Source organism: Ambystoma mexicanum, chromosome 10 (genome assembly GCF_040938575.1).
Source record: "Ambystoma mexicanum isolate Mex_15411 chromosome 10, UKY_AmexF1_1, whole genome shotgun sequence".
In the NCBI taxonomy this organism is placed as follows: domain Eukaryota; kingdom Metazoa; phylum Chordata; class Amphibia; order Caudata; family Ambystomatidae; genus Ambystoma; species Ambystoma mexicanum.
In genome coordinates, this window is record NC_090932.1 from 683,753,078 (window position 1) to 683,769,431 (window position 16,354).

Sequence of the window (16,354 nt, forward strand, 5' to 3'; positions counted from 1 at the left end):
CCTCCCACCCCACCGATGCTACCCTTCAGGCAGACCTTTGTCTGTCTGCTTCCTCTACCACTCCATTCATGCGAGATGAGTCTTCTTCTATCCTCTTTACACCCTTCTAATCAGTCTCAATGCTGCTACAATATCTTCCTGCGGCACCTTCTTCTGTTATTTTTTCTTTGAGTCCTAACTATTGCTCAGTTTCCTACTTAAATATATCTCTTCTCGAAGATCCTGTCCCAGAGCACCCCCTACCCCACATTATTTGTAATTTTTCTCCACCTAGGGCCTTTTGAAGAACCGCCACATATTCTCCACTGCCCCTCACTCTCCTGCATTACTTAAACAATCAGTGTATTCAGTTAAATAATCTTGGGAATAAATACTGAACCCTGTTAAAATGATCTGCTTACTTATTTATATTTTCAAATGGAAATTCACACCCTCCAAAATTGCAGCTCCCTCCAAATTGCTGCCTCTTTAGCCATTATCTCGATCTGTGCTGTATTGAAACAAGCCAGCTACACCCCATATCCTACATGTTTGCTTAGATTGAGTCTCTAATGAACTCCTTTACCCCCTCCAGAGAGAACTAATGCAAGGTACAAAAAGCCTTCTCAAACAAACACAGCATGGGCTAAAATTATCTGCAACATGGACAATGAGATCTTGCCTGCTCTTCAGGTATCTGAAATGAAAGAAAATCATGGTTTCCTTTTCAAACTGATAACGGAGGAGGACATGAAGAACCTCCTTAATAATATGCGTCCAACGACCTGCCCAGGAGATATCACTCCCTCTAAACTCATACTAACTAATCCTAAAGTCTTCACTCCCTTCCTGGTGCGCTTTTTGAATGCCTATTTTATCCACAGCTCTGTACCTGATTCTATCAAGCAGGTTATAGTTACACCTCTGATTTAAATAAATAAATAAATAAATAAAAAATCAGACCTGAGCCCAATAGATCCTATCAATTTGTGACCTAACAATTTGTGACCTATTACAAACAAACTATTCTTACTGAAAATTGTGGACAAAGTAGCAACAACTCGGCTCCAACTACATTTGGAAAGCTCTGGCATTTTCCATCTTGAGCAATCTTGCTTCAGAGCAAACCATGTAACCGAGAGCGCATTACTAGACCTCCAAACTCATATGTTGGACATTCTGGAGGAGGGCAGCTCGGAGTGTCTGGTACTCTTGGATCTATCAGCTGCTTTTGATCTGCTGGACCATAAGTGTCTGTTAGATACGCTGGGTTCAACTGGAGATTGTTCTCGAGAAGCTACTGACTGGGTTTGTTCCTTCCTGAGTGGCAGGCACTATCGTGTGTGTTGGGGCGATGCCAGCTCGGAGACTGAACCAATTGAATGTGGTGTCCCGCAGGGTGCGCGCTTAGCACCAATGTTATTTAACCTGTATATCGGGCCTCTTTGCGATCTTCTAACCACTATTGGTGTTTACTTTACTAACTACGCAGACACTACTCAGCTCTTGATGCAACTAAGTGGGTGTTACAGTACCGACTCTGCTAGACTAAACCACATCTATGGCCTACTTAATAACTGGATGTCCAAAAATTGTATGTGTTTGAACAACACTAAAACTGAGCTTCTGATTTTGGCTCTGTGCAAGCTAGAGCCAAATTGAGTTTGGAATATGAGTGCTTAAATATTGAAGGGAGTCGCATTAATGGTGTAGAGAAGGTCAAAACGCTTGGATTCTACTTACAAGCCTCTCTTGGATAAGAGTCGGTTAAATGGGGTGATCTGCAGTGCTCAGTACCATCTGAGGGTGTTGAGGCATGTCAAACTCCTCTTGTCGCTGAAGAACGGAGCAATCCTGGTTAGGGCAATTATTATGCCTCACATTGACTATTCTAAGACCCTTTTAATCAGAGCAAACAAGGGCTGCCTAAGCAGAATACAAGTTATCTAGAATGAGGCAGTTAGAGTGGTCTGCAACATTTCTAAGAAGGACCATTTTACAGACGCCAGGAAGATGCTCCATTGGCTGACCGTGCCATCTAGGATACGATTTAAATCTTTCTCCCTGGTTCACAAGTGCATCTATGGAGATGCACCTTTGTATCTCAAGGAACGGGGGAAGTGATATGCTCCATTCAGATCGCTTCGATCCTGCTCCAGGGGACAGTTAGACGTTCCAAGATAGAAAAGAACAAGGAGCCTTGGAGGCTCCTTCCCTGTCCTTGCAGCCCAGGCACGAAATGCCCTCCCTATGGAGCTCTGATTAGAAAAGCGTCTGTTATGTTTTCGGAAGCGCTTAAAAACTCTTTTTTTTTTTAATTTATTTTTTTATTAACTCTCAACTTTTGTATTAGATCTTTATTATCCCTGCTTGGGTTCTTCTTAGGAAAGTAACCTTAGGTAGAATTGCTCTGTTGAATTTAGGTTGTGTGTGTTGTCCTGTCTACTAGGTCCTTTGGTGTCTATGTGCGCCTTGATTCCTTGATGGCGTGTAATACATAAAATACAAAAAAGAAGAAAAAACAAACAAAACACTGCAAGTAGCACCTGTATGCCAGCCCAGTGTCTCTTGCCCAACCGCCTAAACTCTACTATTGGAAATCACAGTATAACCTACTCATCTCCCCCATTTCAAAAACACATAGGATGACAACCCACTATTTTCCCACACGGCCCAAACCCGGCTCTGTGAACACTCCTCGCAGAGCACTGCAAAAGTCTCTATGCTCATCACCAACTAGTTCACCCGAAAGCAAGCTCCTTTGCCACTCTACCTTTTCTGCACTCTTGAAGCCTCTTTCCAAACCCTAACCATGCATGCACCCCCATCCACCCGACCACACAAAAAAACACTAGCAAACATACACCCCAAACACAGTAGCCAGCTTGAAGCTTCTTTGATTCTAGCTGTTAGCCTGACCCCTTAGCGGCTAACCCACTTCTGGCAGGTGTTCTGGACTGCTACAGCTGACCATATTACTAGGAGGAGACTCCCATGCCTTGCTCCTCCCAGGTCCACATTGAGCTTGCTGGGACTGAAGAAAGGGTGAGAGTGAACTGCCTGAATGGAGGCAATGGCAATCTAGGCTGCATTTTCTTTCACGTGGGGGCTTGAATCACCCTCACTGCCGAACAAGCATAAATGTAATGATCAAACCTGTAGTTCTGCAGAGAAACCTGCGATGCGTTACTACTTAATTTATGTCTTGTAAGTTATCTTACCTCTTTGTAGACAGTAGCTTTTGAAAAAGGGAGACCAAACTGATATATATGTGTGACTTCTGAGTTCCACCCAATGCTTTTAATGTAGGTTGTAGGTGGGAGCACCATTGGTGATTTATCTCACCGGACATTGTACATGGATTGCTTTGTAAGGCGTTGTGCCCAGTTTATTATAGAGGAAAGCAAACAAATCTACATGGCTTTGTGACCACGTATAACTGTTTGCACGATGCTTTCAAGAACATTTCAGAGTGTGAAGAATCAGCAAAAGAAATCCAAAACAAGATCTTGTCAAAGGGGGCCAAATTATAAATTAATACATATAGTATGCAAAAGTGCATTGTTCAGCCTCGGGTATTTTCTAGTGGCATAACACAAAATTTGAGGGCCCTTCCCCCAACACTGCAACAAATCACATGTCGCACCACACTCTGGACCGGCCTAGATTACCACGTTTGCGCAATACGCATGAATGTGCTGCTGCAGGAGTACACCGCACACTGCACAAGGAGAAATATATAAAGATGTGTTTTAATGCATTATACATCACACTTTCTGAGAAAAATTGGCTAAAAGGCCAGAGCGTTTATAATTGTTTTGTAGGGTAACGCCAATCAAAAATCCAATATGTGCAAGTCACCAACAGTGCACAGGAACATTAATGCTTTAATTAATATAATGCTTTGCTATTAAAAATGCCATGCCACAATGAAAACCTGTCAACTGGCTGCACAATGTAGACCAGTTTAGACACGTAATGGTATATTACAGTAAAGCATGCCATGCCACATTTAGACATACCCATACTGGTTGCACCAAAATACCAGTCGAAGCAATAACACTTATCAAGTTTATTTTATCACAGATGGCCAGAAAAATATACAATGCTGCAGTAAGAAACGGCTAGACCGGCAGCACCCAAATGCCAGTCTAGCCAGGTAATGGCACTTAGCAGGACTACTTTATCAGAGATACCCAGTTAAGAAAAATTTAAGCTAGACTAAGAAATGACTAAACTGGCTGCACCAAAATGCCTCTCTAGCCACTAATACCACATATCATGTCTGCTTAGCTTGGACATGGATGACCATTACGATTTATTGCACAATCCCTGTCCTACCCCACTCTCCAGACATCCCCTCTCCCTCCCACCCACTGGCCCGACCTCCAAAAACCTCCACATCCCTTTTCCTTGTCCCAGTGCTTACGTATGAGGCTTCTTGCCTCATAGGTAAGTACTGGGATGAGGAAGAGTGGGACTAGGAGTAATGAAGATTACAGGTAAATAAGCCAGGCATTACCTCCATGTCCCTCTACATCATCACAGTACTTGTGTATGAGTTAAAGTGCCTCAGTACTGGGACAAGGAAGAATACGGCTATGAGTAATGAAGATTACCAATAAGTAACCAAGGGATTAAACACAAGTAGTGGCGCAACACCATTAGACTGACTGGGCTTCAGCCCTCCCCCACCACCCCCACCCCCTTGGAATCTTGGGCTATGTTGACTCGATCTGGCCCGATCTACAGAGCTGTTGCAAGACAGAACAGGACACAGATGTTAAACGGCTCCTGGGTTTCACTGTTAACAAAGGCACAGCAATTACTAACGTAAAGCATTTCACTGTTAGTACCTGCATTCAAATGCATAATTCTTTAGGCAGTTGAAATCTTTATGTGGATTTAGTACTTGCATGGCAGAGAAGTGATTGGAAGGGTAGAGAGGGGACAGGAGACCGCTTATTCGCACATCAGTCCATAAGTGGGTGCTTTCAGACTTAAATCAGAGAGTTAACTGCTTGTAACATTGAAGTTGCACTCGAATAGTCTCATTACAATGCATAAAGGAGTTTGATGCCCACACAAATAAGTTTGCCCATCCACCACTGCCCGTGAAGTTAGAACCTCTCCCAACATTTGAAGGGTTACCACCCCCCCTTAAATGTCATTTTTGTTGCGCCTCTGAACACAAGCACACACACCATGCACCATACACACACATGCACACCCAGCCACCTATACGTTTAAGTGTGCACCCTTTCACCATACACTGACGCAGCCAGCCACCTATACATTTAATTGTGCACCCTTTCACCATACACTCACACAGGCAGCCACCTACACATTTAAGCGTGCACTCTTTCACCATACACTCAAACACGCACACGTCATGGGATTAAGGGAAGCTCTATTACTTCAAAAAGAAACTCAGACTTCATAAAGAAATTATTTCTGTTAAGGACTGAACCACAATGGAAATAATTTATTTATGAAGGCAGAGTGACTTCAAAAAGAAACGTTCTTTTTGAAGACATGAAGCTCTCCCACCCCATCACATGGAGGCCTTCCAGCCTAGAGACTTCTATGTCATGAGAAAATAGTTTCTTTTAGTAGTCACTCTGCCTTCATAAAGAAATTATTCCTGTTATGCTGTAACAGAAATAATTTCTTTATGAAGGCATGATTTCTTTATGAAGGCAGTGACGAAAGGGCCCCCCCTCCCAGGACATGTGGTGGCGGGGCCCCCCGCACCACGGAGGCGGGGCGAAGCCCTCCGTTACGGCAGTGGTATTTTCGCGCTGGTGATAGACCAAAGTGTTAGACTGAAGGTTTCATCTTCTCTTGTGATCGTCTGTGTTGCTGATGTGCTCAGGAACAAGTTCCAAAGATGCCTGGACTGAGAGAGCAACTGCCTTTCTGTCTAAGGAGGACTTTGGGTGTTACCAGTAGTCTTTTATCCCGAACCTCTGTGTTCTTTGTGGTATGAATTTTGCTTTTAATACACTATATAATACTCTTCCTACTGGACTTCTCAATATACCCTTACCCAAGGGTTTTTTCAGATATAATCACTGATGTACCTGGGTGGTGTAGCTGAATTAACTTCAATAGACCACCTACAGCTGACGTCCTAACTTGGAATTGACCAGAATATCTTCATCTTGCTATCCTGGAAGAAAAACAACCAAATTAGTTGTTGATTCATAAAAATACCTACTATCACTAAGACCTCAATAGAGGGCTGAACTCTTACTTGCATGGGAAGTGAGAACTCTCTCTTCTTTGAGGTACTTTGTCTCTCAGTGATGCAACAGTACCAACTATAACATATGGAAACACAGGCAGATATACTGTAGTTCCACTGTCCTAATCATTGTAGTCATGTAAAATATATAGAGAAAACATGTTTTGTACAAAATTGACTTACTAGGTAGGGAGTGGGAGTCATCCTGTCCCCCAAGTTTGTTTCAAATACTGCAAGACACCTTGTATTCCAATTACTGCAAGACGCCTTGATTGTATAGAAAGATATGTTTTTTCTAAATATTGTGGAGGACCTGTAAGAAGTCCCAACAGAGGAGCTGGTCAAACTTTTGCTCCTACTCTCCACCAAAACGAATGTTTCAAACCTATCCAATGTATTGGAAGACACCTACCTGTCTGCCCGGGCTGGGGAAGCTCAAAACCGTCTCCTTCTGGGCCACGCGGTAAACAAAAATGGCCAGCGCATGAATGTCAGTCCTCCACATGCATATAGTACATTTCTTAGTCACCAAAAGTACATTTTTCTTCGCCAGTGGCGAGTGCATATTTTGGTACTGTGATGCTGGGAATGCTTTATGGAGGGACAGGGCCCTCCTAGTCCTCGTCCTGCCACTTCTCTGTGTGTATTTTCTGTGTTCTGCAACTGAGGTCCAGCCTGGACCTCTGGCAGTGCAGCTCTTCATGTTTACCTTTTAGTGAACAACACCCATGGCATACCCTTATGGCACCTATGGGTGTGGGTATACCCTTGTCCCCCTTATGTGTGTTTTTGGGCACATCTGTGTTGTCCCCAGAGCAGGCTCTGGGTTTCGTGGCAGCTACTTGCTGACTTCGCAGTGGCTCTGAGTGTCCTCCATTTTTTGGGACACCCCGGCACTGCCATAGGAATCAATGGATTCCTGAAGAAAGGCAAGATGGTCACTGTGGCCTCTTGGTTTCTATTACCTTTTACCTTGTTTCCCAAAGTCCTGGGAAGCCTTGACTATGTCCCTTCCGCCTGACTGGCTGTTGAGTGGAAATACCATATATGGCTCTGGCACTGCCTCCTGTCAGACTGACAGGCGCTTTCCCAGGGGCTGTGTGTTGCGGGTACACCCTTGGGGTGGGACCTATGTGAATGGAGTCTGAAGTGAACATTCTGTGTTATGGGTGTCTGGTTTCTGTGTGTGACACAATGCCTGAGACAGCACTGACTGCAACTGACATGAATGCAGTGTACAGTGCTGAACGGCTGGTTGCTTACCCAAATCCACATTCTTTGTTATGGGTGTCTGGATGAAGTGAATGGCCTGAAGGCCTGTGAGCCTGATGGGCGGCTGCCTGCCTGCATGAATGCCCTTCTATGTGATTGGCTGACTGGGCCTGGCTCAGCCTTAGTGAATGTATTGTATTGTTCATTTATAATGCGCTTAATACCAGCAAATGGTTTCTAAGCATGGGATCGGGATTTGAACCTGTGTTGCGCTGCGTTGACTTGCTTCCAAGACATACGCTTTGCCCCCGAGCTATCCTTCCTCCCCTGGGGACCAAATGTGTATAACAGGGGACCTCTCACTCATCAATTTGTTCAGAAGCTGAAGTTGAAACCAAAGCTGATCCCTGGAGCCCATCTGGAGACAGAAGATTGCGTGCTGCTACTCTTCATCAAAATCCAAAAGCTGCTGTGCCGCTCCAAGGACTGATCTAGGAGAGGACCTGCAAAGGAGACCCCTCCCGAGCTACGAAGGACCATCATGCAACCTGCTGCTGTTCATCCGAAGTACCCTGAATGCCAGTCCTGTGTGCCTGTTGCCGGAGAAGGGGTCTTCGTGAGTCCTGAGGACGTGTACCTGGACATCTTGAGTTTAAGAAGTTCACTGGTGCCACCCAGGGTCCAGAGGAGCGTTCGTGACCGATGGAAGCCTGTCTCTGTCTACCACCCTGAAGAGGGGGGTAACCTGGCATATCGCTGTTTGACACCTGGAGCTGCGAAAGTTCTGAAGTGCTGAGGAATACCTCAAGGGACATCCTTTTCATCATCACTGACCACTTTCCCCCCGCCTGAGAATGTCCAGGGTCGCTGAGTGCAGAGGAAGGTCCTCCGGTGGGTTTCCCGCCACCAGAATCCAACAAAGACGTCCCGAAGGTCCAGAGTTGGTGAGGGTCTGTGGTCCACTCCAGTGGTTGAGTCCAGATCGCCAGAAGCCATCCAGTGGTCCATGCTGCAGCTGCAGCACTGAAGAACCGAAAGTCGGAAAACTTCATAATTTCGCAACACGACACCAAAAGTGACCTATGTACCCGTCACTGCCAGAAGTCATTGCAGGTCCCCAGTGGTCTTATCCTCATCTACCAAGCCTTTAAGGAGCCCACAGCAAGTTTTATCTTCTGAGGATTTCTGTAGTGGGAGAAATCGTCAACCAACGGAGAGCACCGCGAAGAGCAAAACTGATGCACTTCAGAAAGACTTTGGTTCCATTTTTCTTCCTGAACTTAGCATCCCAGTGGCTCCATTTTCCAAAGAGGTGGTCCATCCTCTAAGGGAATTGTCGAGTGAAACCGAGTAACTCAGCCACTTCGCTTGCCAAGGCAGAGAAGGTACTCTGACGAGGAAGAGCATCTTCTAGCGTGAGGAGTCATCCACGGGGTCCCAGGTTTGTCACGGATCCTGTTCTCCTGTGGCCCCTGAGGTTCTTTTGGGTGGTAGAAGCTTTAAGAAGAAAGTAGAGGGTTATTGAGCGTTTTTGGACTGGGCTGTAAAAAGACAAAATAAGTTACTCCCTACCATTTCCATTACTTGTTGCCCTGGTGTGGGGATCCTCACACAGAATTTAGTTTAAAGAAAGAATTCTGCCACTGTTCATAACTTACCGCCCTTTCTTCCTTAATCTATGCTGCTATACCTCACTTAAGAATTCACATGCCTATTTGAAACTGTCTGCAGTTGGTGCATTTATTACTGAATTTAAGTATTGTGTGGTACCAGATAGTGTATATATATTTGCCATTCTTTGAATAGAACTGCCGGAGTACAAAGTGTTATTATTTGTATGTGTGTGTGTATATATATATATATATATATGTGTGTGTATGTATATATTGACCCTTATTTTATATAAATAATCTGTGTTCTCACCTAACATACTATGTGGACATTCCTTTGTGGGGCTTGGGTGGGTACTCACTGTACTTAAGAACCTGCTTGCATCACCTCCTGAGAGCTTAAGCCTTGGCTGCTCGTCCAAGCTACCATATAAAGAACCTTGGCTGTGGTGTTCTGTGCCTTTGTCCCAACCATATGGAGGGCAGAGGTACAGATACCCCCTCCATTTTTTACAGAGACCTACTTTCAACTTTCAAAAATAACACTACAGTAAAGCCTACAAACCATGGAAATTCCAACATTAAGATTACAATGAATACTGAGCCTGAATTAAGTTCATCCCACTAAACCTGTAACTCTCAATAGACCACTGGTACAGAAGGAAACTATAAACAATTTTCAAAATGTCTGGGAGACCCTGAAGGGTAGATTAATCAGGCAAAAATGTGGGTAATGTATTTTGGGCTATTAAAGTAAGAGCAAATCTGGATGTGCAATTGGCCATGCCCTACACTTTTTGGGAACAAGCAAATGTTTAGGAATTTTCTTTCAAGATGAGATGTCATTTCACCCCAAATAAATCTGATCCCCCAAACCCTGATTATTTGAACTGTACTTAAGTGCGATGATTTTGCATGCTCTACAAAACAGTATGTGATCTACACTGCTAGTGGCTTTTATAACCCCAGCGTTGGATTATTACATCTCCCCCCTATGAGTGGCTATATAAAAAGGATATTGAAAGAATTGAACTTGTTAAAAATTCAGGTGTTGGGCTACCAATATATGACAACATTTAAACCTATAACGCGCACTGCAGGTCAAACTCCACCTGTTACAGAAAATGTTGATTTTCATGATCAAGTGCTGCAGGCTTTTGGTTACTTTCGTCAGGGTCTCCCCCACCCCCACCCCTATATATGCCAGACCAGACCTTTGGTTGAAAACCTCCATGATAGCCCATAACCAAACACTTGCGATTCTCCTAGCTACAACCTCATTTAGGGAATAAGCTCCCTATTAGGTTTGGCTCTATTCTTTTTTTTATTTTTTATCCTTTTTTTAAAAAGCTTTTTCTCAACTGCAACATTTAGAAGAAACTGACAGTACTTCTATTCTTTAATGTACTCTCTCATTCCAGGACAAATTCAGGCTTAGATTAATCCTTTGGGATCATTTTATTCACGTATGCAAGTGTTATTCACTCACAAGATATTTTGTGCAAAGTGAAAGCATATTAGTGTTATGCTCTTGTGACCCTGCAGTCTTTCACATCAACCTGGGCATGATCTCCCGAGGCCCACAGCACTGGCCATAATCAGGAAAAGCGTATCCCCCAGGAATAGAGCATGAACCCCTTTTGGTGAAGCCAGTCAAAACTACATTTCAGCAAATTGCCCTCTCGAACAGAAACAAAACCCGTACTGGATTCAGGAAGTTGACTTATGAATCCTGGGGGGTAAACCATGAAGAAGACCCAGTCAAGTCACGTAAGCCAAGGAGAAAGCTGGAAAACATTTCCCAGTGTCAGGCCACACAAACTGCGCAGAAAAACTAACCTGAGAGGTACTACATCTCCCACAGGGCCCTTCTCTCTTAACCGGAAAGCCCAGATTGGATCACAGAAATGCAATTATGTATTCAATGATAGGAAGACCATGGGGAAAACCTAAGAGCCTCACAGCATGCTCATTTCCCTCCCACTACACCCGAAGAGGCCAGTTACTGAAAACCTACCCCTTACCCCATTTAGCACTTGAAGGGATGCTGAGAATTACAGCACATTACAGACCAGAGGCCCAGAAAAGACTCCACCACTTTCCTACACTAAGGAGGGATCTGGAGAGTGGACAACTCATGTCTTCCATAAAGCTGCATCCACAAATGAAAGAAGAGCTTCAACCACCTACCCCACAATCTGTAATCAATGGGGGAAACCGCTACATGATGTATAAAGTGGGTAACATGTTTTTTCCAGTTTCCCCAACCCTCATAAATCCGGGGGATAGGAGTGGAAAATCCATTCTGAATCTGGGAGACAACCTAACAGCTTTTCCCCATTCAGCAACGCACATTGGAATTGTATCCAAGATGGCCCTTTGCTTCTTTAGACTTGCCCAATGAGCTCTGGACTGCAAAGTATCTCTGCTACTGAGCATGCCTAAACTGATCAAACGACCCTTCCAGTCAATCTGAGGAAAGCCAGTCCGTCCAAGCCCTTTGATATAAGCAAGCATCCAGGCTTGAGGAGAGTTACATGATCTTGGGGTACAGAACTTGGGATGGAGCCACTGAAGTTATGTTATGTTAATCTGCTTTTATACTGTGTCAAATCGCCACCGTAGTAGTATTGGCATATAAACTGGGCCTGAAATCACTAAGCGATTGTCTTGAATGTAGTTGGATCTCTCAGTACAGGATGTTTCGAACTGCCTCCCCCCCTCAGTTCACTCTAAAATGATCTCTTGGTGGCATTGAGGGATATGTCTAATCATTATCTGAATAATGTAAAAAAGATGTGTTAACATCTTAGACAAAGCTGTTTGTACGGAAGTTACTCTGATCCTAAATCCTGATTAGGCCAAAGAGTTAATCAAAAGAATGGACTGGATAAGAACAATTGATAAAATGATAAAATCCCTCCTGTGTCCTTGCCTGACTCTGATGGACACATATAGGTCTACGCTACCCACATATTTGAGTACATTTCCACTCCCAATTATGAGAGTGGACTTTCTGAGATTCAGATTAAACCTACTCCCAACTGTGGAATTTAAGAATATTAGAGACCCAATTGGGACCCCAAGTTCGGACTGCCAAAAGTGTGGGGGCTCTGCTTCTCAGACGCTGATACATCTATTGAGTGATTGTCCTGGGATTTGGGATATTACGGCCCAAAGGCTGGAGCAGCTCACTCACTGTGGGTGGTGGCTGGAAACAGATCTTTTTTTTAAATAGATTGGCCTTGGGCAATGAGGTCTTTTTAACATCAGAAGTTGTAAAACTATCGAGAGAGTGGAATCTGTTGACATTGAATAATTAATTGACTTTTTCTTTTTTGCCTATGTTTCTTTTTGTGTTTGATTTGAGGGGTTTTGTCTTATTTATCTTTCTGCTTTGTTTTTTTCTTAATTGTGTTCTTTTAAATTTCTCTTAAAAAAAATGTCATTGATTACTGTGCTTATATATGCTCTTTTCTGAGAGGTTGTTTTGTTATGCTATTATTGAATTGTTTCGGATGTTTTACTAAATTTTAATGATGTCTTGTGAAAAGTCAAGTTTTAACGTTCTGTTTTCACTATATCACAATAAAAAAATGTTAAAAGTATCAGCGTTCTGGCCACTTTGAGCACAACAAAAGTAAAAATCCTGACACCCGCCTTTCTCGAATGCCTGCCTGTTGGGATTAGTGCATGCATAAATTTGCGCTTCAGTCTAAGACCCAGAGGCGGGGCAGGCCGACAAGCGGTGGGTACAGGGGGGGAGGGGTGGTTTGGTTACTACATAGAGGCATGGGGTGACCCGCAGGAGGGGGCAGAGACATGGGAGGGCACGGAGCAGGACCTTGCATGAGTCGAGGTTTTGGGTTTGGAGGGGGGAGCAGGCCCAAATGAATTCCCTGTAGCGCCGAAGCCTGACTCGGAAACCTGGCTTCAGCAAAAACTGCTTGAGTGAAATCACATGGATCCACTATCGGAGCCCCTAGGCTTGCCCCTGCTAAGGGTATCCAGACCTTACTTTACTGGAAGAAAGAAAATGGGTGAGGGGAAGATAGGAGAGTGGCAAAGCAGGAAGTAGATGCTACAAACACAGGAAGGGTGAGTTGCAGCGGGGGAAGAATTTTTATTATAGCATGAGCGTGTGTCAGTACTGTTAACTGGCCCATTTTCTCTGCAAAAAGGGAGGAGGTGGATATGTCTTGGTCTTGTGATAATTGCGTTGTGTTTTCAAAGCAGATTCTGGAGACCTATGGGAGGACATGGACCGGTCTGAAGAGGGAAAAGAGAACACCCAGGAACTGAAGAGCAAGTCCCTTATAAGGTCTGGAGGCAAAATACTCTCAGCTGTGAAAAGGAGAGATGCCCTGGAAAAGGAGGCAAGGTGAAGATTGCCATTGGAAAAAAGGTGGGATATCGGGGAGAGAAAAATGAGAAGTGAGAAGGGGCAGTGCAGACCCCCACAAGTGTGCAAAAGAAATATTGTGCACGCCTAGGAAAAGAAAGAAATGGCCTGAGGAGATTCAATCAAGGCCCCCAGAAGCATGCAGGAGAAGTATCTTGCAAACTCAGGAGAGGAGACACCCAGAGCCATAAAGGTGAGGTATCCTGCAAACCCAGAGAGGAGCAGGGTCGAGGAGGGAAAGTAAGACCTGAAGAGTAAAGAGGCCGACAGATTTCAAGGAGCTGAGCACATCAAATGAGGTGATCCTAGAGGAGGATATACAGGCAGAGCTGAGGACAGGAGAGGAGCTAAGATCAGAAGTGCAGAGAGTGGAGAAACTGGTGGTACAGGAGGAGTGGAGCAGAGGACTGCCAATAAAGGTGGAACTAAAGCGAGAAGAGGTGGAAATGATGGCCTAGGAGGTTGCTGGAATAAAGGAGACAGATGCCCTGGTAGAAAGGGAGTTGTGGCCAAAATCCTCATCAAGGTAAAGGCAGAGAAAGCCAAAGTGGAGACCTGTTATCAGGGAAAGGTTAAGAAAGAGGCCATGAAATGAGAATGAAAGGGCTGATGCATTGCGCAAGGAGAAATAGTAATTGCCCGAGATGTGGGTTGAGAAAGGAAGGACAGGGACCTAGAGCAATGTGAAGGGGATTCCCATTTCCCTCTCCCTCTCATCCAGGAGAAGGCAGAGGAAGAAAGTGCAGGAAACCCGATCCACAGGGAAAGAGAAGCCATCCACAAAAAAGACCATAAAATATCCTTGTAAAGTGTCGGGGGTCATTTTAAAGATCCCCCCCAACCTTCCTGACGCACTTAAAAACAAACATGAAAAATGCATGTCCTTGTTATAGTTTGTTACAACTTGTGTCATTTCCACTCTTTTAAACTCCACCTTTGTTTCAGTTACCTTTTTTGCTTATTCTCAAACACCTGCAATACTCAGTTATGACTAGTTATTTAGTTTATTAAACACTAATCGTTTGCTTTATGTTCTCATGTCAACAGATTCAAGTAATACATCCTCATCATGGTTGGGTTGAAATAGAGCCAGAATTGCTGTGGTCTCAATTTACAGAGGCCTTAAAAGAAGCTGTTCAAGGTAAATATTTGTTTGTTATTTCCATTTGATCATCTTTATCAAATTGTACGAGTAAATCTTTGATGATGTTCATTCCCCCAGGTTTTCAGTCACATTTCTATCTGCAGATTTTGGTGTTTGCAATGTGTGACAACACTGGCAACAAAAGTCCTCTAGTTATCTGAAGTTCACATGCTGACTTGCAAGCTTTCGTGCTGATGGCTGTGGAGTTCTGTAACAATCCATGACCCAGTTCTGAAGCACTGTGTTGGGCCATCTATCAGAAAATGCACTTATTCAGCAATTCAACAGACGTTGCTGAAAGCTTCAATCGTAAGAGTATGATATGAGCTTGTCTAAAGGGGCCACGTTGCAAGTACACAAGTGCATTTATCAGTTGTTAGACCGCACCCCTTGTTTTGTATGTGGGACCTCTAACGTTTAGAAATGGCAGCCCACTCAACATATAGTCCATTCTTGAGTTCGTCTCATGTTCAAATGTAGAGTCTAAATTGCCGATTTGATACACATACCATGCCACCATCCCATTTGAAGTATACACATGGTTGCAGTCCATAATAGCTGGAGCATTGGCACACCGTTTCTGCAGTCCTGCTACAGGTAATGCTGGGGTTGCATTCGGCACCTGGTGTGTCTGAATTGCAGGTTGGATGTGAAGGTAGTGTTGTGGTTCTGCAGTTCCTTGCCGGCTCTCTCCCAATTGGGTTACTCACTCTCTCCGCAACCATGCCTTTTGGATGATACAGTCCTATAGAACAAGAAACATTCCAGTATTGTGAAATACAGGTAAGAGGCAAGAAAAAGAAAAGGCAGAGACTGGGGCCCTTACAACTCCGCCTCTGGGAAAGACGGACTCTTTGGCTCTGGTGGAGCCCCCATTACTTATTATTATTTTTTTTTAAACTTTATTTAAGGTGCTTGACAGTACAGAGAAGAGCAAACAAATGATTGAACCTGAGGCTGACATTGGTCAAGTAGGCATACAGAACATAGCAGTGCAAATTATTGTACATACAAATTACAATTGAACATTCTGGGCGATCGAGGAATAGGTACACATTAATGCATGGGCTGAGCAGAATAATTCGTGGGAGAAGCAGAGCCAGACGAACCAGAAACTTCACCCCCAGAGATAGACGAGATGTGAGTACGAAACAGGGACCACACATTCCTAGGCCTAGATCTGGAGGGTAACTGTGCAGACCAGACCTCCTCACTATCTGAGGCCCAGGTCACAGCGGCTAACCATTGCGCATGTGTGGGAGCCATGTGGCTTAAGCCAGCGGAGCAGGATACAGCGAGTAGCTAAAAGCATGCACAACCCCGCTAATTTACCAGAGTCATGATCAAGGCTGGGGAACTCGTGGAACAGGCATCCCAATGGAGTTGGAGTAATAGCATTTCCCAAGACATCAGTCATTGTAGAACACACCTCCTCCCAAAACCGGAGGGGCAAGACCAGAGCATGTGAATACAATCTGCATTGTGGAAACCACAGCGTGGACAACTAGGGGAACAATCTGGGAATATACGATGTAACCTAAGCGGGGTATAGTGAAACCTGTGTAACATCTTGAATTGTATGAGTTTAAAGCGGGAATTGAAGGATACCCGGTGAATGCGGGAACACATTCGCTCCCAGCATTTGTCTGTGATGTCAATATGAAGGTCCTCAGCCCAGGAACGCTTAAGTTTATCAAATGAAGGTGTAGACCCGGCCTGCATCCATGAGTTCAGTAAGTACAGTATCGTCGGGGGCATAC

At 44.3% G+C, this 16,354-nt stretch overlaps 1 protein-coding gene and 1 long non-coding RNA gene across 3 annotated transcripts in view; one reads left to right on the forward strand and one right to left on the reverse strand.

Moving 5' to 3' along the window:
• GK5 (glycerol kinase 5) overlaps positions 1-16,354 on the forward strand; it is an 831,314-nt gene that overhangs the window by 192,439 nt on the left and 622,521 nt on the right. For both annotated transcript variants that reach the window (XM_069618275.1, XM_069618276.1), the window contains exon 2: positions 14,498-14,591. In XM_069618275.1, the coding sequence (XP_069474376.1) occupies positions 14,498-14,591 (94 nt within the window). The remainder of the gene's footprint in view (positions 1-14,497; positions 14,592-16,354) is intronic.
• The window catches only part of LOC138491643 (uncharacterized), a 306,564-nt gene that overhangs the window by 113,899 nt on the left and 176,311 nt on the right, over positions 1-16,354 (reverse strand). The gene's annotated exons all lie outside the window — the stretch shown is intronic.